This window comes from Caloenas nicobarica, chromosome 2, assembly GCF_036013445.1.
Source record: "Caloenas nicobarica isolate bCalNic1 chromosome 2, bCalNic1.hap1, whole genome shotgun sequence".
NCBI classification, from domain to species: domain Eukaryota; kingdom Metazoa; phylum Chordata; class Aves; order Columbiformes; family Columbidae; genus Caloenas; species Caloenas nicobarica.
Window position 1 is genome coordinate 149954032 of NC_088246.1, and position 27422 is coordinate 149981453.

Sequence of the window (27422 nt, forward strand, 5' to 3'; positions counted from 1 at the left end):
AATAAACAAGAATTAAAATGTTTTAATTTGCCAGCTGCTGAGTTATACCAATGTAAGATATCACTGAACATATCCTGCCTGGTAACTAAAAGCAGCTATCAAATATTTTTAAAAAGACACATACAAAAACCTCCAAATAAACCCACTGGGGCAGTTTCCAAAACTTTCTCTCCCTCAAACCAAACCAAGCATCTTAAGTTCCTCAAACAGACCAGGTGATCCCGAAGAATGCTATTGGAGACATAACTCAGAAACACCTCTGAAAACTCATGAATCTGCAGAATTAATTCTCCATTAGTGGGAAATTCTAGACTTCAATAAGCTCAAGAAATTGCTGCCTGTATATAGGACAGTAACTGGGTAAGTTCAAAGAAACATGCTTAACTGAAAAGGCACTTTTAACCAGGTTTATCAAGAATCTAGTTCTACCTGTGTCATTGTCAAGAGCAGCACCGTGCTGCTCCAACACCCACTGAAAAGAAACTTTGATTCACTAAAAAAAGCATCCCTTTTTTTCCCTGTTGTAAAGGACTCCTAAACACAAATGATGAATTTTCTTTTTTCTTTTGGGATCATATTTTTCTTCTTCACTTCTTATCCCATTTACTGATATGCAGACCAACACAAAAGCCTGTCTTGCACCAGGCTATTAACACTGTCATTCCAGAAAGGAAATTAATTTGTACAGTCCTTATCTTTTATCTTGAGTCAGGGCAGTGGTGCGGAACAGTTACTACGCAAGATGTAAAGCTGATGAAAAACTTCAAGTGTGGTTTGTGATCTGTTCAAATTAATTTCCATTTCCAGAATTGTATTGCGTGCCTAGCAGCAGCCCTTGCTGGGTAATGCCAACCCTTTTTTTACGGGAGCAAACCCAGAGAAACAATCCTGGGCAATGCTGCCAGGTCACCTGGAAATCAGCTGTATCCTCGGCACAGTGCTCCTTTTCACAGGAAAGTGGTAGAACTGATGAGGAGTCACTGTCACCTCCTGCATCCAGTGTCCCCTCGTTCCTTGGGTGCAAAAGCTTTGTGATCTTTGCCCAGGGAAAGAGCCTCGCAGAAAGGCTGCAAAGTCAAGCAGACTGAACATCCCAGCAAAAATTCTTGACTTCGTTAATTCCAAGGTGCAAAGTCACAAATTTACTGGACAAAATTATTGACTAAGTATCTTTTGCAACATGTGTAAATTCCCTGGCAGAGTTCAACCTGTTCTCTCTTGACCCATTTCTTTAAAAGCGATCAGCTCCATCAATACAACCACATAAGCTCAAGTAAAGAAAATAGAGGGGAAAATTTCTGCTAACTCAGGCAACGTACGGACCACTAGCAATATGGGCCCATTAACAATAGCATTACATGATGGAGGACGGGAAGCAGAAAGAAAAGAGGCTGCAAGTTACCCAGCTAACTTGGCTGTCGGAGTCGGGGGGGATCAGAATCTTGGCAGACAATACCTTGAAATAAAAAGAAAGTGCTACACCCCAAAAACCTATCAGTGAATACATCCTAGTTTCTACATAAGAGAAACTGCATCATTCTTCTATATCTGTTTTTTTTTGGTCAGCCCAATAATAATAATCCAATTAATTGTACTGTGTTAAGATTTAATTTCTGATCATAATGCTAGAGGTCATGCCTGCTTTGTTATCACAAATGAATTTTCAGGGCAAAGTGCTACAAGAACAGAAAGTTATTCTTTGATAAAGCTATAGGAAGATCATTCTAGAAACTCTTACACAATTTCTAACATCATGAATGCTGGCTGTCATGACAATCAGTCAGAGCATTTTTGCCAGTTTCTCAGATAGAGGCTTTATTTTATTTTATTTTCTAATGCATCCTGCTACCAAAGTAGAGCAAATGTGATTTATTTTTTATTAAAATAATTTATAGATTTACTTGAGGCACATTTAACAAAACCAATTTTTATTTCCAGATCTGTTTGCCTGAATTTTCTGAACGTCAGTATTTTCTTGAAGCAATATACACTACTGAAAAGATTACACGCTTCAAGCAGTACAGGTATATGTGGATTACAGTCTGACTTTAGTCCTTGAATCTAATGTTATAGTTTTACCATGCAGTTTTTCCTTCAGCAAAAGAACATGAAGGGTGAAGTCTTAACCCCATTAAAAGTCAAGGCAAAGCTTCCATGGACTGTAATGAGACTGGGATTTCACCCAAGGTGTTAAACTGTGGTTTGGGAAAGCGAATAAAAATACATCCATTATTGTAACAAGTACTTACCTGCTAGCCAGACTGAGCAATTCATGTCTATCGGCTACTGCGGACTTCTTTTCCAGTTCCCACAACATCACATTGATCAGGTATGAATTCTTAATTACAATGGGCACTTCTTCAAACATGTTTTCATAACAAATATTTGCTTTTTTCAAGCTGTGAAAAAAATTAAAAAATATCTATCAATATAACCAGTAACTCTCTTGTTCTTTTTGTTGAATTGTTGCTCCAACAATTGGCGATTTTAGAAAAACTCTTGATTTTCATAGTTCCACAATCAAACAAGAGTCAAGTTTTGGTAAGAGAGCATTTGCATGGCAAAACCTCACATTTACAAAGACCAGGAAAAACTGCTCTAGGAAAAATTCTCAGAAGTCAAGCAGCCGCTTCGCCTGGTAATACATTACTTACATGAAAAAGCCTCCAGCAAAAGACTGTACTGACAGGATTAACTCTGCCCCTTCCAAAATATTTTACTGATTTCCCTGCCATCCGTGTTTCTTAAGTAGAAGTGAACAGTTACTTACCGAATGACACTGAAATATCTTTAAAATCATAACTACTACAATGAAAAAAAATTTCCCCAATAGCTGAATAATTGAAATTTTTACTGAACAAAAAGGAGATTGACAAAACTGTGTGTTTTGGAATACTTAAATTCTACAGTGGATATTAAAATATAAATTCCCAGTGTATATTTTTTACAAGATACATAAAAAAACGATTGTTATTGCTTTACAATAAAGTACACAGTAATACCTTTCATAAAATCTGGAAATAAAGGTATGATCCATAAGCTTCTAAGGAAATATATCCTTAACTTCTTTGTATGCCTATTGGATTTTGGAATAACAATTTTTGCTTTTTGCCTCCCCCCCCACCAGCTTTTTTTTTTTTGACCAAGCACAAATTTGTTTGTCCATCATGGAAATGTTTAGACACCAAGCAATGAAATGATTCCATTCTTCCTCAAGGAACAACTTCAACAAGTGCATGTGTTTTTGCCATGGAAGACTAATCTGTTTGAGGAAAAAGATGACAGCAAAGGCCTACATCTATTACAAGCAGCTAATCTTCTGAAACAGAGTAATTATCCTACTTTACTCCAGAAGTCTGCGTCCACACGGGGGAGTTAATTTGGAATAAATACAGAAGAACAGCTATTCCAGAATACCTGTTCCATTTTCCTTCTGGAAAAAAAGAGCTTAAAGGCAGACCAGCTATTTCCCCTTCTCTGTGTCTTTTTTTATATTTTTGACTCTGTTCCCAGCTACTGCTATGTTCACCATGGTCCCTACAGCCAGCCCACTGACCATCTTCAAAATCAGCTCAAGTTCTACCGCTTCAGCCCTTATTTAGATGCCCAAAGACAGACTTTGACGCCTTCTCAGCCCTCTGCACATCTATCGCTACCCATATACATCCAGTTTCCCCAGTACAAACTATAACATGAGATTTTAAAATAATACAGTATTTCATCATCCTGTGTAGCCTTCTGCCTCCCAAATAATCCAGCAAGCCTGTAAGAAAACACTGTTTTAAGTTACTTACGCCTCTGGAGAGAAGTCTTTTTCTTTGCAAACTTCCATCAGTTTGGGAGTCAGTCTATAAGCCTTTAGTGACAAAGACCCTTGGGCAGTCTTAATGGGATCTATAATTAAAAATGGAGGAAGCATATTATTACTAACCTCAGATTGCCTTTTTTTTTTTTTTTTTTAGTGTCTGAATGACATAAACAGGAGGAAAATAACTAAGTAGTCATACAAAAAAAAAATTAAGATAACCAACACAACAAGACACTATAGCGAAAGTAACCCCGTCGTACTGAAATGTAAAATATATCCAACTATAGAAAGTGAAGCTAATTAATTAAGCTTGGAGAATATGGGGGGGATCTAGACCCATTCTACTCACAACATTATTTCCACATTAAAGGTCTAATTCACATTTTCTTTTCTTTCACATGAACTATCCACAGAACTTATGTAAGATCTACCTCATTTAAATAAAGATTTTCCCCTCCGGTCATTATGCAGTAAATTAAAATATTCATTAAGCTACATTTTATGCAAAAAAAAAAAAAAAGTAATTTTAGAGTAGCAATAAGCTAAATTCAGATCAAGTTGCCCTGCTGCTTCATGCATAACAATGTAACTGGTATATAAAAAGGTTAGTTTTGCTTTGACATACTCTGCTGAATTTAGGGGGAAATTTTCTAAACAAACTGTTACATTCCTAGGACAAAGAAGCTTAACACTTGCTGCATGATAACGGCTGAAGGATGCCAACATGAGAATAAAAGCTGTGTTAACATTCATGTTGTCTGAAACTTAACACAGTAAAACTTTTAGCAATCGGTGATAAAATGAGAACCAAAATAGACTGAAACAAGTGGAAAATTCATCAAGGTCTGATGATGCAATGTTTCCAGCCAATATAAGTATACTTTAACAACTTGTTCTTTACTGTAATCCAATTGTTAACATACTGAAACAATTTCGGGGCAGCTCATAAGATTGATCGTATTCATTAGTATTTTTTCTGACAGATACTCAGGACGTTACATTTACTTCTCAGCTGGAAACTATATGCAAGTCTGCCAGATACGGCAAACTGTGAGTGTTTGGGGAGGGGGAGGCTATAAAGCTGTTAAATTGCCTACAGTTCTGATACAGCACAGAACATCTGGTCTGGAGAGCTTGAGGAAACACCATTAAATAGGCAGAAAAGAAAAAAATCTTTGTGCTAAGAAACAGTCCAGGTTTTGTATGCTTCTGTCAGAGGTATAAAAAAAAAAACTTGGCAATTCGTGCGATGATTGGTCAGTCACGTACAGAGCCAGACACGCCAGCAAGCGGGGTTTGTTAGACATCTGGTCGGGTTCCACCAGCCCCTTCCACCAGGGAGGGGAGATGAAGGAATAAAAATGAAGCAGCTACTCCAGCATTCCAAAACGTACACATCAGGGCTCTGATAGCAAGAAAAATAAACAGAAAGAAGGAAACCCTGTCTAGACTTAGCTGCTGCTGAGGCTGCCGTAGACACAGGGTTGGTATTTACTCGAAAAGGCCTGCCAGGCTACTCTTACAGGCAAAAGACAGAATACAAAAATAGTAGTAATAATATTAAGAGGGGAAAAGAATAATAAAGGAAACCTCATACTAACCGTAAATGAGAACTACAGACTCCTCAATTGCGTGCTGGTAACTGAACTGGGAGTCCAGGAGGGCACGGGTGACAAAAGAGCCATAGTACGTGGACTGGTACCAGCCAACGTGGAGATGATCAATGTTTACGTGGCGAAGGCTTCGCATCATTTCCATCTGGTATTGAACTAGATTCAATAAAAAAATACGTTTAAAAAGTAAACTTACGCAATCTGTGCTATTTTGAGAGCGAGCTTGATATGAAATGAGTAAATTGAATTTTTATTTTCCTTTTTGCAACTGTGCAGAAGTTTGTTTATTCACTGCTGGACTGTGGTCGTTAAAATCCAGAGCTTCCTCAGAGAGTGAGAGTAACACTAGCCTGAGTAAGCAGACTTTTTTCAGCTGCAGTTAATTGCTAAAGTGATCAACAAACTGTTACACGTCATTTACAGTGTGCGTTACCTTGCTCATTCATAAAAAAAAATCCGATACTGGCTTTCATTAAGCAATAATATTTTACCATTTAGTAACAAAGAAATATTGTGATTTAAGCTGCAATACTGTCCAGAATTATATAACTTTCGGAATCAAAAGGAGAATTACTTAATGAGTATATGAAACAGAAGACAAACTATGTCTTTTTCACAATGTAAAAGTACATTTTCATATCAGAGTCTGGGGGACAAGCCATAGCTGTCAGATGGTTATGACTGCATTTGTCTTCAATTTTTCAACACTGTTTCTTTTTAGATGTACATGAATGTGTAAGTATGCATGTATATCTTATACATAATTCACACACACTTATAGACAGTAAGTTACCTTAAACAGTAGAGAATATTTTTTGTCAGTCTTTTTACACCAACAGCTGTAATGTTTCATTGTACCAACGCATAAATGCTGTTTCTACTAAATGCTTCATTCAAACAGATTTCCTTGACGGAACAGAATTCTATTTGGGAATGTTTAACATAATGCCATGGAGCAGATCAACACACCTTATCACTTATCAGACCTTTTAAACAGATGGACACTGTGCCTGCTGGTTAAATTTAAGGAAACATATTTCAGCATGATTATCAGATGAACCAACACTCACAGCCAATGACAGGACATCAAATGCAACGACGCTGCACAATCCCTAAGTTTTGCCTGCAGCTGCAAAATTCGCAAAGATAAACAATCCCCTCCTATGCATTCATTTTTGTTAGGTCTTTTTTTTCAAGGCTTCTCCTTGAGCAGATGAAAATACGATACTCGTTATAAAAGACAGCAACATAAATTGATTAGAGAACAGAATATGCTACGTTTTCAGACCTCACTTTGTATCTTTTCAAGAGGAAAAAAAATCCAACCACATTCTTTTAAGATATGAGGAGACATTTTTCAAGATTGGACAAATATTTTTCCAAACTTATCACACTTAAAGCACGAACTACATTCTGCAGTCTGCTGGCCCTTTTCATTAAATTGCCATATCTTACTGATTGCATTTTTAAAGTAATCTACATACATTTATATACACCCTTGCAGACTTTTTCCACTGGCATATGTTGGTGATTGCACCCAATTTCATAATATCTTAATAGAAACGCCTTGCAATTTGTGTTCCATCCAGAATACCATGATAATACAGCACCCCAGCCCTAACACAGCAAATCCCATAACACGAGTGAGGAAAAGGCACCACTTGGCTGCCTCTAAACCAAGGCCAATCTAAAGCCACCACTGCACTCTTCAGGACAGACAGTCAGCAGAAGTGATCAAACAGCTGGTTTAAAGACAGTATGAAAACCTTCCCCCTTGCCAGATCAAAATGAATTTTAATCTCACTTTTAGTGCACAACTTCCAGAAATAGTGGCCAGCTTCAAGCATACTCCCTGCACAGTAACCCGAATGCTTTAGGTAGCGTCTCGATGTTTCTCACAAAAGGAAAGCTAAGATCTAGTTTTTCAAAGCAGCTCCATCCTTAAAGGTTTTGTTGGTTTTTTGGGGGGAAAAGACATTAAGTTTCTAAATTTTACAATTAAAAGAACACAGACCTCCCATGGAACAAACTAAAAGACTCCTGCTGGGACCATGATTCTGAATTGAAAAATCATACGATGCATTTATCAAATGTAGCTAGAATAAACCATTTTGGTTCAAAGAAGCTTTTAAAAGATATATCTGTGTGAAAAACAAGTAAGACTGGCTCTTGACATGATGTGCTACAACATGCTAAAACATGAAATTATGGTTAGATCCTCTCTAGCCAAATGAAGTCATGAAAAGGAAAAACTAGAAAGGGATTTTCAAAAGCAGCTGAGAGAGATAAAACATTTTTTGAAAATTAAGTAAAATGTGGGTTTCTAGACAGATGAACTAGACTTGTCCTTGCAGTGGCAATTCTCTTGTAATTGAGGACACTGTCAAAGTAGAGGTGGTCATGCAAGGATGGGAAAAAGATACTTACATATAGATTCTTATGAAATCATGCGGCTGACCCATTCAGATAATTTCTCCCCTAAGAGATGTAATGTTCAACAGAGGGAATACCCTAAGAAAACATTCAGATCTTTTACAAACTTGAATAAAGGTATATCGCGCTCTTAAAAGTGTTCACACAAGAGGTAACCGGTAACCGAGTTCCAGGACGACTTCTTTTCTTAAACACGGTGTGTTCAGTTACATATTGCTGGTTGTAAGTGCAAGCAGTATCACCTAGAGGAAAAAGGACTCACTGAAAACCATCCAGATTTCAAGTCAGCAATTCCTCCTCTCATGACTGTTAGCGGTTAGATGATAATGAAGGCAACAGCAGAAAAATCTCAAAGAACCAATAAAGCATCAATAGCTAACATCTCTGCCTTGGGAAAACAACTGCAGAAATTAAAACATGATGCAGTCCCCACCAGGGAGAAATGGAAACTCTTTTAACCAAACGTATATATATTATAACATCTATTAGTAGCTAGATAGCTCCAACAAGCTGCCAACTTGCACAAATGGATAACAGCCCCCAAGCTGCTTTTGTTGGTATTGTCACCACTGTTTCTTTACATCTTTTGCCCAGTCTACGGAACGTCTTTCTACCTAGAAGTTTAGCACAGACTAGGCAAGAGCTCTCTCCTCTACCCACTCCTCAGTCTGCTAGGACTTGGGATGGTCACACACCTCTTTCCAATGAGGAGCTCACTATCTCAAGTCACAGTCCTTCCCAAGCCACGTGGCAAAGGTGCCACTCAAAAGAGCCACCAGGTCTGAGAGTGCCCAGAACTGAGCTGAGCAAGGAAAAGGGCAGGGGAACAGCCAGACGATGATGCTCCCCCACTCTCTCCCACATTTAAACAGTGTACCTATATTTTTAAGCAAATTATTTGTTCAGGAATGTCCTTACGACGAGGAAAGCCAACAGTCACGTTTGCACTCCCCAGTGTGCTGCCGGCACTCACAGCCTCTGTCTCCTGAGCCAGTACGCATCTTCTGAGCATTCAAAAAACCTCCTTCCTCTAAAAGACTGTTTTATTAGTTTGTAGACAAACACACAAACTGCTTCCCTAACAGCAGCTAGAAGGTGTTACTGCAATTTGTCTAAAGCCGAAAACATGCAAAACTATACAGTATGGGTGTTTTGCTTGAATATGACTGACTTGTGTGAATTTGTACTAATAAAATCCCTTGACTGAAAACAGTAAACCCGATTACAGTAGTTTGGTGGGTATTTTTTTCTCCTGAATTGCACAACGTCTTAACAAACTTGTAAAAGATTAAAGAAAATACTAAAATAACGTAAGTACTTTTTCCTTTTGCAAAAGGTATTGGCAACATTAGAAACTTTATCTGGGCTTAAACATATAGGAGGTACATCCCCTACCTTTTCAAGAAGAAAATAACATACTCAGAATTATATAATAAATCAGAGACAATGCCAAGAACTGAACACTAATGTGATGACCCATTCAATACTGGAACAACTCGGCCACATTGTCTAAATACCTTAAAATATCCTCAGTCAATAACTTCACTGCTTGAAAACCTAATTTAACAATAGGTCAAATCAACTGAAGCACTGCAAAAAAGGAAAAAAGGTCCTTGTGATGATTTTAAAATGCAAACAAATCTAAGACACCAGAGTTTACAAATGGCAAATTCACATCCTTCGTGAAATCACAGCGTATTTCTGAAACGCTTCCAAAACAAGCGTTCTTGTAGCACCCTGATACATGACACAAGTTAATTTATCGTTAAAACTGTATTATTATTTTTATTTCTTTATAAACAATTCATTAAATCGAGCTCTCAGGGGGTCACACATCAATGTACGCGTTGCCGAAATTTAGTCCTTAAATAGTTACCGTTACCATCAGATGAGATGCGTTTCAGCCTGGCCACATTCAGGCTGCTGGTAAATGTTACGACACATGAAACCCTGACCAAAGGTGGCCTGGAGGCAATATATCTGATGGCACCTCAGATGCTCAAGGCCTTAATTTCCAATCTTCAGTTGATACGCTCTAAGAAATCTGGTTTTAAGAGCAGCAATTAACGTGCCTCCTTAAAAGCCAAGCCCCACCAAAGTGGAGGAACTTCGTACCCAGTATCCCGTGCCAGACTGGTTTTATGTTGCTGGAGCACCCACTGGCCACAGGAGGACAAGGAGGTAACAACCCACTCTGTGCTATGAACCACTAATATCCGCACAGCCTTCGGTCTGGATTTTACAATTAAGGGTTTGTCTTGACTCACGTTTCACACATTTGTCCTTAAACTATGAGCTCACACGGCAGAAGTGACACACGTCCTCATGAGGACAGGTGACTGGTCCCAGAACAAGGTAAGGCCTCACCCACAGCAGCCTCCTCAAAAAGACTCTCGAGCATCTGAGGCTTCACATTGTTTCCTTGCAGAATCTTGGGTATCCAGAAGACAAATGACCTAAGCCGTGCAGTTGTCACTAATTAAAATTTACTCAAATGGGGTATATTTTCCAAGAGGCACAGAAATCCATCATAAGAAACACGATCCAATGTCTGCACTAACACTCCTCTGAATTTAACCGGCAACATGAACATGGCAAATTTTGGTTATTCGGGTGAAACAATATTGAAAAACAGCTCAAATATTCCTTTTACAGCACCACTACTAACGTGGATAGTATTTTTAAGGCAACAATTTGTCTCTTTTGAAGTGCTACCATGTGGTAGCATGCGTACTGAACAAGTGCTGTACACTACATGGGACTATTTAGCAGCACAAAAAAATTCTGCTTTTTCTATACATATTAAGCTTTGCCAAACCACATATATGCTTTAGACAGTATCTTCAATGACTAAAACAAGTTAGCAGATGCTAGTTCAAGGAACCAGCGTCTGCATTTGAAAAGAAGGAAAATTGATTTATTTAATTTAATTAGAGTACAGAGCATTATGGAGACAAGAGTTTAATTTGTTTCCCTCCACACACACAATCACAATTAATTGTATAAAAAACTATGAATCACAATGACTGCATCTATTGATAACAATTCCAATTGTGAAGATACAAATATAATTAGTACCGCAAGCAACTTATTCTGGTCAAAAAATACAAATAAAAACAATGGGTAAAGAGAAACAAGAATTCATAGTTAATACCAGCAAAGGCAATGTTTTATCTGAAAAAGCCTTTAGACACTGCCAAAATATATTTCTTAAGTTTTAACTGTGCAACACACATGCATGCACATATTTGCAGATTTGTATCTATATCCAACCCCCCACACACTTCTCCCAAGACAAATGCACAGGCTCAGTAACTCAACAATTCTCCTATTCAGGGAGAAAAAAATTAAAAGTAAATATTGCCTTCCTCAATAATATTCATTTCCTCCTCTGAAATATCAAGTCAGGGTTACAAAACAGTACTCTTATTTTATGCACTTTTGCTATACTGGGCTGAAAGCACCTGATCTCCACTAAACTTGGAAGTTAAGCAGACCAGGGCCTGTGAGGAGCTGGATGGGAAAAAAATCACCTGAAAATAGGCAAAAGTCCAAAAGTCATAGTCAACCATAAGACCACAAAACTAAAAATGAGTCAAATGACTTAATTCGACACCATTTTAATTGCTAAAGTCAAGGATAAAAAAAAAAAAAAAAAGGGCCAAACACATTTGTCCAAAGTGGATTACATTTTTCTTAAGGAATTGTTATATTTTAATAAGTTAGCAACTGTGGTGGAAAAACCGCACACCACCTGAAAAGCATGCTTTACAAATCTGGCTTTTCTTTATGGGCTATATTGAAAAATAATCTGTAGCAATCACCTCCATCTATGCCACCGATGCTACTGCTCTAGGAAGAACAAGCCCAACCGGCTTCTCTGAGTAGATGCTCATTGCAGCAACTGAGGCTTTGCTGGTGTCTCAATGCTTTCTAAGGCAAAAAGTCCTTCATTTTATGAGTAAGAAGGGGAGAAACAGTAGAAGGAAAACTCTAATGTAACTATTCATCGTGTACGCTCAGTGAACTCATTAATTTTTAACCTGATTACAATTCAATGTTAGTTTTACTACAGCACTGTGTAATATTAATTGTGCCCTGCAGAAAAAGTATGGGACACCCAGAGGAGGTATCACAAGCAGCAGGTGAACAGTGAAAAGTGACAGGAACATAATAAAAATAAACCAACGTGTTCGGACTGCTTCTGTCTGGAGACGCTTACCCAAGGTGCAAGCAGGTATCTCTAGACTGCTCTTTATGATATTATCAGTTTAGACGGCAGCTGCCCACACGGAGTCTGTACCAGAGTCGCCGACCAGAGGTTTGGCAGTAGGGGCAGAGTCACCGTCCTGGAGCGTGGGACACGCCAGCGCAGGCAGCGACCGCCCATCGCTGCCTTGGTGCTCCACAGAGGTGGTTCCAAGCCACGGGGCAGCACAAGGACACGTGTCCTACCGATGCAGGGCAAGGCAGGGAAGGGAAGCTCTGTGGCTGGTGGGAATAAGGGAGGATGAGGACAAGATTTCAGAGACAAGGAGTAAAACAAGGGGATGGGGAGCACGGGGATGTGCGTGACGGGACAGGGGGAAGCGGCAAGTGGAAGCCACCACTTCCTGCACATGTGCTGGCACCCACCCAGTGTCTGCTGACAGAGAGCAGGGGGCTCAGGGCTACGCACATGTCCTCTGAATTAGGAGGCAATCAGACCAATCAAGCTGTCATTTCATTTTATTAACACATGAGCAAACACTCAGATGAGCCTTTGGACAAACTAAATAAACCTCACTGACCACACGATTCTCTACACAACTCAAGATAATGGAAACTGGCGCTGTTTTTAAATAAACACACCCCAGCCTCAAGAATAGTCTAAAGATGATCGGCAGGACTGTCAAGACAACTTGCAGAATTGTCTTATAAGGTATGCAACATTATTGCAAAGGGTAAAAGCATTATAATACTATCTTCCAGAAATATTTAAACACTTGAGTCTTCTAAAAGCATTTTTTAATTCGGAGATCCAATTTAAACTAGCATCTAGAAATTAAAGTTGAAATCATACAATATAATTTCACTATTTTGTTGACAATGATCTTTAAGAAGTAACTATCAGAAGAAAATGCAATGTATTTTGAACATTTTCTGCCATATATTTGCGGTAGTTTTCTTGGAATTTATATAGAAAGCTCCATCTTCACAATATCTTACGAACACTCACCACTTAACCCTCAGTCTCCTCCTATATGGCAGGTAAACATTATCCATACCTAAGCATTCATTTAGCTTACTACACTACTGCTTTTATGTTGACCGAAGATGGATTTGATACAAGATTAAAATCTTTATCAAGGAAAAAAGTTTCAGTCAGCCTCCATTGTCATGACAGCAGTAAATTAAACTACTAAAAATGCCATCTGGGCAACTTAATTATTGTTTTCCTTGTAAAAGAGCAAGGAGATGCTATCTCATTTCCTAATAAACATCAAACGCCTAATGAAAGCATCAAATGTTTTCTATTAGGAATGCATTCTCATGAACTTCAGCATCTTCAAGTCTTTACTTATAAAATTTTGTCCAGTGAACAACATTCTAGCAACTAAAATGCAAAGTAGGATTAAAGGCACGAAAAGGAACCAGAATGGTCAAAAACTGGTTAGAGTAACCTCACATTTGACTAAGCACCATCTTCAAAAACAAACAAACACCAAACAAACAAAAATTTCTAAAAACTGAGCAAGGTTTCCTTAAGTTTCTTTACTGGCCATGGATTTTTGCTTGTTGCTTGTTTACTCTAGTGAGGCTACATTAACAGGTAAAAGCTCTTTTTTGCAATATACTATTGACATATCTGCCTTAGCGCTACAAGTTACAAAGCAATTAAACACACAATAAAACAAGAATGTGTGTTGAAAGGCTAATTCCCTTCCTACATAAATATCTATCAGATTACTATATTTTTATGGAATTTTATATTACATGCATGCTGAGAGAGGTTATTAAATTATCTGCAAAAAAAACCCTGGAAATGTCTGAAGATTAAGGAATTACACGGTCATTTTTACTTTTTTAATTTAATACAGGTTTTCATATTCAACAATTTGAAAGTGGAATGGGGACAGATGCTGAAATGGAAACATCTGAGCAACCTCTGCATTTAAAAAAAAAAAATCAGTAATGTCATAGAGTACACACCACAAAAAAGTCATTCTCATATTATTAATAACTTTTCAGAAAGTGAAATAAAACAAGAATGACTTCGCATAATAGATTTCTGGACTTCTTTCCACTTGAAAACCAGAGGAAGATTTTTCTTTTTTGTAAAACTTCAACATCTGGGTACTTTGTACAACTCTTAGTGTTTGCATTGCAAAAATTCAAAGGACAGGGGGACGAGAAGGGGCATCTTCAACAGCTTACTTAGAGCCAAAACACCCGTCTTGGCTTACCAGATACAACGAAGCAATTGGCTTTCTGATGCCTTAGGACTGAATATCCACGTGTCTGCTTTGAAGAATCTTGCACACTGTTCGTAAGTTTTAAGCTCACAAAATGTTACCCAAACACTGAAGCAGACGCAACCCCCACAGAACAATGTTCCTGAATTGTCTTTATAATAAATCAGGATTCATTAAAAGAAAAATGATTGTTACAGACTGTTTCTTCAGTTGAAAGTTACACAAGCTATTTGTTTTCTGTGACCTCCATCAGCTCATCATGTAGGGATAACACTGTTAAACATTCGGCAGGGAGAATCAGTCAAGGGAAGTTCTAGTTTTTGGCAAAACAGAAGAAGATTGCGGTAGCTACTCCCATAAACTCATCTTTTGAATCAAAATTACACAAACATCTAGCTTTCAAATGCATCAAGTGCACCTGTGAAAAAAAAAAACACAAACAAAAATTCGTGCTGAGCAAGATCTCCCTGTGTGGCAGGAAGGTTGGAAGCAGTTATTATAACATCCTCTGCTCCTTTAGTTATTATAACATCTACTGCTCCTTTAAGGAAGATAGCAGGACTCGACACAACCCTCAAAATTCACATTGGTTTTACAAAGTCTACCAGTTTTATCTAGCCCAGGTGCTGTTACTCACTGATCAAAGAGCAGTAAAATGCCATATTCATTTCTTTCTGTTCAATAAGAACAGCGCTTAGCTCTCACTCATTTAAAGCAATAACTAGGAGCTTTGCGTAATGCCTACATGAATGCAGCGTCACCAGAACATTTCAGTGTAACTCCTAGGACACGTACAACACCGCCTGACACCTGTCCGTAGCACAGCCCATTGAGCAGGCAGTCATTTAACTGTCTGTGACACAAAGAAAGACTCAGACATCACATCTGACCGGCTCAGAGAGCAACGGCTAAACCACGTGAAAGCTCCAACCAAGGGCAGCTCCACGTGGAGCTGTGCTGCACCACCGCCTGTGTGCACTCCCAACACCGTCAGCCCGTCCTCGAGCCATGACCAACATAACTTTTAATTCACACAAGGTATGAGTAAGTCAGAATCCAGGCAAAGTCCTACCCAGATCCAGGGTCAGCCATTCTCTTTGCTGACTTTCAGATAAAATGAGTCCTCTTGCTTGAGAGCCCTGCCACAATAAAAATCTTTACCCTTCTTTATCCTGCAGGCAGAAAGATCTGAGAGTGACGGGTTCCCTGCTGGTTTGGCTCTCGAGCTACAGATCCAGCCACCACAGAGGAGACAGACATATTCAACATCACTTACTATCACTGGGCAACTCTTTGAAAGAGAGGGAAAAATCAACTTTTACTGTCCTAGTGCTAACACAAAAAATTCTTAACATGCACGTTTCTAAAAGGATAACTAAATGGTCCCTCCACCTAAACATTTCTATAGATGACATAAAAGGCTTGTGTTGCACATGTGAAGGCTGTGGATCCACACTGAGCTGATGCCTAATGAGAGCCAGAACTGAGTATCTGAAATAACTTTTTTTTTTAAAATATATTAACATATTCATAAAGGATACACATTACACTAGCATTTTATTGCAGCATGTTGGTTACCAAGAGCTGTTCCCAATTATCTCTTACGATAGTTTAGGGTTCGTGAAACAATATGAAGGAAACTCAAGATTAGGGCTCAAGAGTAGAAGACCCTGATGAACATTTCCTAGAGAGCTTGAAGGAAAATACTCAGTTTTGGAGGAAGAATAGGACCTGTGGCTCAGACCTTGGGAAAGCATTTGCCCAGAAGACTCCTAAATTATTGCAATTAGATGACGAGACATTTTCACACCTCATGAAATCCTATGCCTTTTTATTAGGTCCTCCCTGCCAATGGCCATGGCACAATCATTTTGGAACCTGCTGGCTGCACCAAGAAGTAGCAGGTTAAATCAAATTCTGACAGAGCCAGTGTCTTCCTGCATATGAAAACCAACCTCCCTCGATTCCTGAAGCCAAATAATATTATATAAATGTCCACATGACAGGTGATAGCATTAGCAGGGTATTGGAGATGCAAAGAGTTATTCAGTGGTCATGGATGCCAGCAGGCAGCAAGGGCTTACCGTAATGAGGGACGTGACATTCTGACCAGAAAATCATCATCCAGAAACAATGGCATCCAAATTTTCAACACATCTCATCCCATACAGCTTAGCACGTGTGTGAGAGGAAAAACAATGTGTTAAGAATTTTGGAGCTAATCAATCGAGGAAGTATGTTACGCTTCATTAGGTGAAACATTGCTCTTCTGTCAAATCCAACAGAGATGTTCAAGAACATCACTCCTATATTGTTGTACTGTTTCCTTACCTGACTGTTACCACAACAGCTATTGATTAAGTAGCATATGCAACATTTACTTAGTAAAACAGTATTAAGGTAACGTTTTAAAAGCGCAAGGTTTCAGGCATAACAGTACAGATTTCTAAATAATTCCAATATGATGCTTTAACACAGGGTTAGCAACTTACAACACAGGTGCCGTGGAAAGCCAGCAGGCAGTTTTGAAAGGTTCCCTGGAAGCAATCACACCATTTTGACACAAGAACCATTAAACTATTTTTTTTCCCAGTTCCCACTAACTTTCTACCAGAATGCTTACTCCTTAATCTGGGGAAGAAAAATACAATTTAGCATGCAACACTTGGGAGGGAGGGAAACACCAGTCCTTGTTTTAACACACAAGAATCTACCGAAGTACTTAAGCATTGTTTAGTCTTCAGAGGCTTTCCAGACAGATGTGAGTAAAGTAAACAACAAATTGACATTTCACCTGGCCAAGACAGATCCAGCCCAACTGTGCTGATGCGTTAACATTCTCCAAATCCTAAAACTATTTTTCTGTCAGACTTCCAACCTTGTCTTGAACAACCTGAATAGTTACCTATTACAGGTCCCATTTTCTTCCCAAGGAAATCAGATTTCTCAGCATCACTTACTGCTTCCTTGTTTTCGCTTATGTGTGTATGTATGTGTACACACATACACAGCACTGGGAGCAGCAGGAACAGAGAAAATAACAACACCTATATTTAAATATGCATTTTCCCAAGATTTAAGGTGGATACCATGGTAAACATTAATGCACATGGCCCTACTTTTATATACATCGAAAAAGGGTGTTGTAAAGCAAGTTCAACAACAAGTAATGGAAAAGCAACTTCTCAGTAACAAATGAGGCATAGAAACAGCCTTCCAGTACCTAGAGGGGGCCTACGAGAAAGCTGGAGGGGGACTTTCTACAAGGGCATGTAGTGATAGGACAAGGGGTAATGGCTTTAAACTGAAAGAGCGTAGAATTAGATTAGATAGAAGGAAGAAATTCTTCACCACAAGAGTGGTGAGGCACAGGGACAGGTTGCCCAGAGAAGCTGTGGATGCCCCATCCCTGCTTGTTCAAAGCCAGGTTGGACGGGGCTTTGAGCAACCTGGTCTAGTGGAAGGTGAGCTCCAACCCATGGTCAGGAGGTTGGAACTAGATGATCTTTAAGGTCCCTTTCTAACCCAAACCATTCAATGATTCTATAATCTCTACCCACTCCCTACTCCCAGAAAAAAAAAAAAAAAATATATATATATATATAGGATAATAACCTGGCAGTTAGGGAATTCAGACCACGGTAACTCAAAACAGAAACCCCCATTTCATTGTGTGTTAGTGCTGCAGTGAGGAGCTGTAACACTGAATGGCATGACCACTGGTATTGCTCAGCAGAGTTTCTAAAGCCCAGGCTAACACTAGCAACGCCTGTCGTTAGTATAACTTCTTCAATGTGTCCTCAAAGAAACAATGAATTCAGGCCACTTCAAAGAGTCGTTTCCATTGCACAGCAAGACGAATAATAAAAACAGGAGTGGTTAGATATTTGAGGTGGAAGACAGTCATGTCTTCTCATAAGCAGCCTTTGGCATCTAAACAACTTGAGATCATGCACTGTGTTTGAATGCAAAAGATAGCAAACAATTTAAGCAAAACTAAACCCCTCAACAGTTCAGGAATATTAAATTTAGAAAATAAAGCTCATGGCTTTTCGATCAAGCTACACAAGGCAGAGTTAGGGAGAATTTCTCCCCTCTCTAGGGCTTATAACATCATATGGCAGGATTCTGCAAGCCAAAGCTAATATTTCAGTAACATAGCACTTGCAGTTTTTATATCTAACTGTGGCTTGTTCTTTTAAAGTAGCCAAGAACTAAACTCACACCCTGTTTAAACAGGCAGAAAAAGTGCTTTGTGCCAAGGAGGAAGTTATAAACTTAAAGCAAGTTTTGTACATGGGAAACAAGTTGGGAAGCCCAACTCTGTCCCTCTGACGGATCCACTGCAATCAATTCTCTAACGAGTAAGAGACAAAGCTCAGTGTAACACGCGGTGCATGGGAGCTGGAGCCAGCTGCTGCGGTTCCACTGCTGCTCAGCTGAAGGACTCCCTGATGGGGGCTGGACAAGTCAATTGCTTCCATTCCTTCATCTTCTCTGAAGATTATAAACCCTTGGGATGGCATTCACCATTTACTCTGAACATAGCCCCAAAGCAAAACAGCCTCATTTGAGGAAAAGATGAATCATTGAATCACTTGGTGGTACCTCTATTTCACTGAGTGCCAAAATGCCTTCATAACTAAATTATATTTACAAACCTAAAGTATAGCTGGAGGAAAAAAAGATAATCAAGATTAATACTACCCAAACAGACTTCAGATAAAAGACAAAGTGATGATGAGTCATGCAGGGTTGGGATCAGTAGCATCAGAGTAGCATCAGTAGCATCAGTCCATCTAGAGGCCAGTCATCAGTGCTGTGCCCCAGGGTCCAGTACTCTTCTGTCATCTTCATTAATGACCTGGATGATGGGACAGAGTGCACTCTCAGCAAGTTTACAATGATACAAAACTGGGATGAATGGTTGATGCACCAGAGATTTGTCCTGACATCCAAAGGGACTTCAATAGGCTGGAGAAAGGGGCTGACAGGAATCTAAAAGTTCAGGAAAGGGAACTGCAGAGTCCTGTCCCTGGGGAGGAATAACCCCGGGCACCAGCACATGCTGGGGCTGACTGGCTGCACAGAAACTTTGCAGAAAAGGCCCTGGGGGTCCTGATGGACACCAAGCTGCCCACGAGCCAGCAACGTGCCCTTGCAGCAAAGAAAGCCAAACGCTCTCCTGGGCTGCATCGGGCAGAGCGTTGCCAACAGGTCGAGGGACGTGACCCTTCCCTCTGCTCAGCCCTGCTGACACACACCTGGGTGCTGTGTCCAGTGCTGGGCTCCCCAGTACAAGAGAGACACGGACGTACTGGAGGGAGTTCAGGACATCAAGAGACTGCGGACTGGAGGCATCTGTCATACAAGGAGAGATACAAGGAGAGGCTGAGACAGCTGGGGCTGTTCAGCCTGGAGGATAGAAGGCTCAGGGGGATCTTATTCGTGTTCATAAATACTTAGGAAAACCAACTTAAACATAAGAGAAAATACCTTTTTTTTTTAATACTGTGAGGATGGGCGAACTCCACCACAGGCAAAGCTGTGCAGCCTCCCTCCTTGGTGATTATCAAAACCAAGTGGACAACCTGTTGTAGCTGATCCTGCTTTGAGCAGGGGGATTGGACCAGAGACCTCCAGACATCCCTTCCAACCTCAGTTGTTCAATGAATGACTCTATGACTGGAAAAGATGGTTTAATAAGAACAAAAAAAAAAAAAACCAAAAAAAACCAAAAACACACAAACAAAAAAAACCACACAACACACCAAACGTTAATTCGAATCACATAAGAAAATTATTGGATAGTTTGGGGTTTTTTTAACGGGGCCAAGATCCCAAAAGTTCTGCTGCACACTAAAGAAGAATTATGGCAATCTAAGTAACCCAAGTTTAGTGTGAGTAAAATACGAGCTTTTAGAAACAACCAACCATAGTGTGAAATTTCATCAAAGGAGACTTTTTGTGTTTCAAAAGCAGTTATTTTCATTCTGCATTCATCTTTTTGTTAGTTATTGAAAACGTTAAAAGCAATTATGCAGAGCACTATATAATTCTCAAAGGATTCTGCCTAAATACTTTTTCAAATGCAAACAAGACACTAGTCATAATAGGTACAAAATCTCTGGTTAAAAACCACAGACTATTATTTATTTAAGCCACTCACACTGAATGTAAAAAAAAAAAGTAACAGAAATGGTTTCAAAAAATTAACATGGGTAAGCCAGTCTGAAAATATTTTGTTTCACAAACTGTGCTTAGATTTGCGACTGCAGTTCAATATGGTAAGCAAACATTAAAATACAGAACTGTCAAAGGACAGAAAGGAAACAAAGCCAAGGACTGAATAACACTGAACTGCAATGTCAAGAGGACTTGAAAAGAGAGGCCTAGAGAATTTATGTTGTTCAACAGATGAGGAAACATGGCAGAAAAAAAATACAAATTAAAAAGCATTTTAGTACATTGACCATGATCTCCTCTGTTTCAAATTGCACTTAAATCAAGAAAATTGAGAAATATTGTTGTAGCCATCAACAGTAAAGTCAGTAAATTCTCCTGAATAATAATATAACTAGAATACAATCTAGATGAACTGGTGAAGATCCTTTCTCTGCAGGATATTAAAAAGAATGCTATTTTCTGAAAAACAAAAATTTACATGTGCCACAGTTATACATTCATATCAGAAAAGAGTTCTGAATAATAGAAGTTTAATGAACTCAACAGTGGCAACTGAGGTATTTGGCAATAAGCTCAGTATCTGTTTACTTAAAATAATTATTTTAAACTTCCCAATTTATTTTATATTTTGTATCACAAATCATAGTATCAGGTGTCAGCATGAAATACTGCCAACTTTGTCAAAAGTTTTCTCTGCCGCAGGAGAAAGATGTTTATATTGTTCTTAGTCTCCAAACAACTACTTAAAAGCTGCAGTTTGTGTTCCCAACATCATTTCCATATTTTATCATAAGAATATACTCAAGGGGACTGGGGGAAAAAAAAAAAATCCTTTCTGTGGGAAGACTGTGAGCCCCAGTGCTGCTTATAAAAGAGCATTAATAGACACAGAGCTTGTGGTGTGTGTGCACAGTCCTCAGCCATAAAACACCAAATACGTTATGCTGGTTGGTAGCATAGTAAAAGAAGACTTTTTTCTGCATAGTAAATTATTTCAGTTACTGTTTAGCCTAAGAGTCTAATACACTGCTTCTACAAACAGTCTTGAGTTTTTACACTTAGAGTTGAGGGGTCTTGGAAACCATGTCCCAATGGCCTTAACAGAGTCCTGCGAGTTAGAAACACTCAGCAAAGTGACAATTGCGCGACCAAAACCTCCGCATGGGAGAGTTGAATCCACAAAGATTTCACAAACCCAGACTTCAGTGGGGACTCAGCACAACCCAGTGCACAGGAAACTACAGCATTTCTACAGCAGACAGCCCTTCGATGAGGTTTGTAGGCAGGTGGCTAAATTAGCTGTATGATCACGCCAACACAAGCCAAACTTTGCCCGTTCCACTCTTGTATTTTAAAGGCGATGTGGAGCCCGGGCTGTTCTCCCTTCTCTACTCCGCTGTCACCACAAGGCCATATGGCAATGGAAGGCTCTCCTCAAGGCCTCCTTTCTTAGGCATTACTTTGGAAGCACGAGAAGGAACAGAAACACTATCCCAGACTGAAAGATATGCCAATTAGCTTTTAAAATAGACTTGCAAATTCTGTTTTGGAAAGCAATTGCTGATCGCATCACACTGGCTCTGGTAGCCAGCTGTTGTTTTAAAAGATAGCTATAAATAAATGAAATACTCTCCTGATATTACTTTCCTGTGCAAGCAATTGTAGCTGTTATAAGGAGGCTATGTAATTGTAATTAAGTCCCAAAGGGGAGAGACATTTGCACAGCCACAAAGGAGAGATCTACCAATGGAAGAGTACATAAACAGAACAGTCTTTGTTAAGACCTGCTCCATGTTACACAAGAGTTCACAAACTCTCGATCCAATGTGTTTTTAAAATGACGGTCTCTACTTCTTCTTTCAAGGACAAGAGCAATAAAGAACTTGTTTTCCAATGCTGCATTTCAAGTGCAAGAGGCGTACTCAATCTTTGCTTGATTTTGCAAAGTTGGACAATTTTTCTCCAGGACTCAAGCCTAATATTCAGATCTACAGAACAGAGCCAGATTTAAGTGTTTACTTGTTTCCTTCTTACTGTCTAGTTGAAGTTCAGTAACAATTCACTCCGTTTTTTTGGTACGTTTGCCGCTGGGGTATTTCTTTTTCGTGGAACTGACATGGTGACAAAAGAAAAGACAGAGGGTAGAGGCGGTGCCTGATGAGCGACACCATTAGTTGTGCCTGATGAACAACAACAACAAAAACATCACAAACCAGACTTTAAGAGACATATCACTTGCTGTCCCCTACAATTTTCACTAGTAAAACCTCCCAAAATGTGTTTTTGTTGTACTCCTGAACCATGAGTCACAAGTACTGAAATTTTTCTTAACAGATACCAAACACACACCAGCTTTGGGACAATCTTGTAACTCAACCATGGCAAGGACAGCGCACGGTTTTAAGCCCGTGAGCAGGTGCAGGAACACAAGAGCTGAATTTCTGACCTCCCGTCCTGCACAGAGGCGATGGCCGCTGTGCCAAGGCAGGGGCAGTGAAGCCACAAAAGTGTCCCAAAGATCAGTGCCCTTCCACAACTACCAACCGAATCAGCCTAAGGGCTATCTTCTTGCGATTCACAATTACTGCTGAAAATGCTGAGGCTTCTTCAACCAAAAGATTATTTTAAGGTGTAAACAAATTTTAAACAACAAATATGTAAGATATGAAATGGCATGAATTGTTAATAAAGAAACAAAAGTAGGTAATGAGCTTACATAAACAAACAAAAGCTGCTCAGTTTGGGTTACATTATCTTTACAAGCATGCTTAGTGTAAATAAAAATAGATCAATACATGAAATTATAAATTATCTTGTTGAAATATAGTTCAAAAGAAAAATATATTTAATACGAGACATTACAATGCTTCTTCAGGTTATAAAAGGGTTCCTTTATCTCCAAATACCCATAACATGTTTAAAATACATTCAGAATTTTGATTTCTCACAGTGTTTGATATAAAAAACAAACCAGAAGGTTGCCCTAAAGATAAATGAAACATCTGGTGAAACATGTAATAAGCTTCAGGCTCACATCTGCTACTGAAGTTAGTACTCCCGCACCACAGCTACGAATTCTACGCAAAGCTCTATAAGAATAACTGAGAACAGGGAGGATTATAGGGAACACATTCCTCAATCTAAATTGATATTTCCTCTTCCATCTGAATCAACATTGTGCTTCCACATGTATGCATTAACGTCCAGCACTAACCCTCAGCGGAAAATAATTTCTAAAAGTTGTCTCATTTAAAACTTATCCTATTATTTTATACCATAGGGGGTTTTAGGCAGTTTTATACATGTGCAACCATTTATTTAGGCATATTTACATACACATATATATGTATGTATATCTAGACAAAGCTAGATATACATACATATAGTTTTCACTAGTCTTTGACCACAAGCAAACTTACAACAATTGATTCATCCATGTCATTACATTTGACAAAACTTATTTATAAAAAACAGGAGTAGACAGTAAAAAGCATAGTTACTGTAATTATATAAAAGTGAAACCCCAAGTGTTTTCAAGCAGTAACTGGTAAAACCAAATGTAAGATATTTCCTAAGGAATAAACTATCTGTAACTCGCATTTCTGTTTCTATAAGAAGGTTGCTCAATATTTATCTTTTTTTACCCATTCGCTCCTCAACTTTCAATTTCTTTCATAAACAATGACAGCAAAATGTTTACCTTTAATGCCAACATAAATTGCTTTGTATTTGTGACATTTTAAAAAGGCCCTTTTGTGCCACAGAGAGTTTAGAAAAAGGCAGATATCTGCACAGCGGGGAAAAAACCCACTTACATTTTGCAACAGCTGTGAAAGATCAGTCCTCCGGAGTAACCGAAATCAACGGCAAACTGCGAAGTGTTTAGGAAATAAAATGTTTCCATCACCTCATACTATCATTCACTTCCATTAGTACTGATGAAAGAGAGACTGGATTTTACACAGTGTTATAAATGGTAGGAACATTACTGACAGTGCAAACAGAGCTTGGTCACTAAACAATCCTAACATCAAACCTGGGACAAAAATCAGAAGAATAAATACCCTAGTGGGCATTTGGTTAGTCAAACTTAGAAGATGAAGAAGTGATATCCAGAGCCAAAGTTATTTTTTCTGGATAAAAATTTCATGGCAGAACAGAAAGTGATTAAAATGGTTAATGCCATCACAGGAACACTGAAACTTTTCCACAGAGCAGACCACACGTTAACACAAACTGTGCTGCAAAGAACTCCCTCAGTACGGGGCCCTTTTCTCCCACTTACCTTTGCATAATAGCCTTTATTATAATAATAAAAAAAGTTTTACATGCACTTAATGCAAGACCTGAGACAAAAACCGGGAACAGATGAATTTAATATAGCCAACTAGGGAAAACAGATTAAGAACTGGCCACGGAAAATGTGGTTAAGCGAGCAGTGTCATGATATAAATCACGCATGATACCAACAATCTATCATGCAGAAATCAAATTGTGATATCAAGCATAATAAATTATTAGGTGTTGATATTAGGCTTGTGTCCTGCTCCTTGACACCCTGTAGAAAAGTGACGAAAGGTTCCAGGAGAAGAATGGATGAAGAAAGGGACCACCTCTGGTACAATGTGAACTGAGAGGCTGCGGGGAGAGGCACTTGTGTTTGTTCGGTTTTAAGAAAAAGCAAGCAAGCTTCAACTTCTGTTCCAAATAAATGCTGCAAATAGTCTACCTTGCAATATAACTTCAAAATACTTGAAGACAAGTGTGATGCAAAAGCTTTTCGTAACTCAGACCAGCTGGGAATTGGAGCAGGCAGGGGGAAAACATGAACAACATCCAAAAAAAACCAAAACGAACCAACCAAACAAAATCAAAAAAATCAAAACCACCAAAACCAGTACAAATCACTAAAATGTTATTCTAGATGGATATTCCTATGAAATTTGTATGCTAGGGTCTATAAATCATTATCTGTTTACCTTATCTGCATACAGCTGTTTGGAGGAATATCAAGCAAGGTATCAATAAAAGACAAACAGTCAGCTAACCTGTCTTCGTGAGCTCAAATTTATGTCTTCCTTTAATGAGAAACACAACAGTTGCTCAGATTTTGTACATGATTTGACAAATAAGTCTACAGCTGTGATACAGATAATATTTTGCTCAGGTTTATTTCAGAATTACTGTGGCTAACGTGTTATTTTGATATTTAGTGAAGAGTAAAACAAGTCACTCCAGTAATGTTTACAGCTCTTGATCATTTTATGATAAAATAAAGTCCACTGTGTTAACAGACAACAAAGTAAAAAAGATGGGAACAAAAATGATGCTGTTTCATGCTACACTCAATCCTTTACCCCAAAATGCTGCTGAAAGGGGTGATTGCTGCTCATTCCTCCTCTTCCTCCAGCTACATGAGCTGCACCAACTTGTTTTGGGTTCCCTCTCCAAGGGATCAACAAACTGATCCGACTCACGTCGTGGACTCGCGATCGCTGGATCCTGCGCTCGGGGGGCGGTAGGAACACGAGGAACAGCCAGGAGCCCCCCCAGCCCTCGGCTGCTGGATTAGATTACATGGATTATGAAAATTCACCCACAGACAACAAATCACTCTGAGAATGAGCAGCATCGTAACTAGAAACACCCAATCTTTTTTTTTTTTTTTTTTTTTGGTTATACATCATTCAAAAAACCTGTCCTACTGAAATAACAAAGAAGGGCTAAATTACATGTTACAACTAATTTACCATTCTTGAAACCATCCAACTTAATCAATACGCTGCTGCTTTCAGGCCACAATATAAATGTCTCTATTACCTAAAATTTGCTTTGGTGGGGAGTGAGCTCTGAATGACAGGTGCTTGAATTACAAAATCTAACAGCCAAGAGACTGCTGTAAGAACATATTCAAATTAAACACTACATACAAAAGTCTCCCTGTAAAAATGATCATTTGCTTCAGCAAAAACTGTCTGCTCCTGGCAATGAGCACACTAACAAGAACAGTAACTAATTAGGAGAATCACAAGGAATAAACTTAAACAGCATTAAAATGATTTAAAGTCATCCAGAACTTACAGAGTTTAGCAAATAATACATACGTACAGCCTTACTATGTTTTTCACATATAAGAAACTGAAAAAATATTGTAAAACTCAAAGCGAGACAAATCCATACTCAGAACGCCCTATGTATGGATACAGATTTATGCAGTGAATGATTAAAAAGGAGTGTCGTAATATCATAAGAATAAATCTTTTCTTAAAAAAAAAAAATCTTGTATATAAAAAGCTGCGTAAAGGGTAAGCACATGCTTTGTCGACTAAAACAGATATTTTGGGGGTAGCATGTATCAATACAGAAAGTACTCTAATGATAAAGGAAAGCTCTAAAACAGCTTGAAATAGAAAAATATGCCATAGAATAATGCATTAATATTCAAGGTCTACTGGCTGCTCGGAGTTAGAATTACTGATTTGAGTATTTTTATATGAAATTAAATTATTAGGAAATAGTTCCTCTGAAAAGTTATATCACCAAGTAGAGTTACAGAGCTTGGAAATGTTGACATATCTTGCTTTAAGTCATTCTGCACTTTCCTCCCCATCCCGCAGCGCAGGCAAAACCATTCCCCCCATACACACAGCTCTGTGGTGCTGTTGGCAGGTTGAGTAGGATCAAATTATGCAGAAGAAATAATGGTACACATTGTATTGTACTCTATGACAAATTATAACAACAACTACATGAAATAAGTCAAGACAGGAATCATCAAAGAAAATGTCTTCCCCTCTGCAGAACTTTATACCGACAAGATGAATCACAAAGAATATTATTCAAACTCCAACTGTGAAATGCATTTCTTGTGAGACAGAGAGAAAATAGAGATTTCTATTCTTGGGAGACCAGTAAAATAGCAGAACA

General features: G+C 38.7%; 1 protein-coding gene across 1 annotated transcript in view; it reads right to left on the bottom strand.

Moving 5' to 3' along the window:
* The window catches only part of EIF3H (eukaryotic translation initiation factor 3 subunit H), an 89221-nt gene that overhangs the window by 11455 nt on the left and 50344 nt on the right, over positions 1–27422 (bottom strand). The window contains exons 3-5 of the mRNA XM_065629100.1: positions 5410–5577; positions 3795–3894; positions 2250–2399 (exon numbers count right to left, since the gene is read on the bottom strand). Of these exons, the coding sequence (XP_065485172.1) occupies positions 2250–2399; positions 3795–3894; positions 5410–5577 (418 nt within the window). The remainder of the gene's footprint in view (positions 1–2249; positions 2400–3794; positions 3895–5409; positions 5578–27422) is intronic.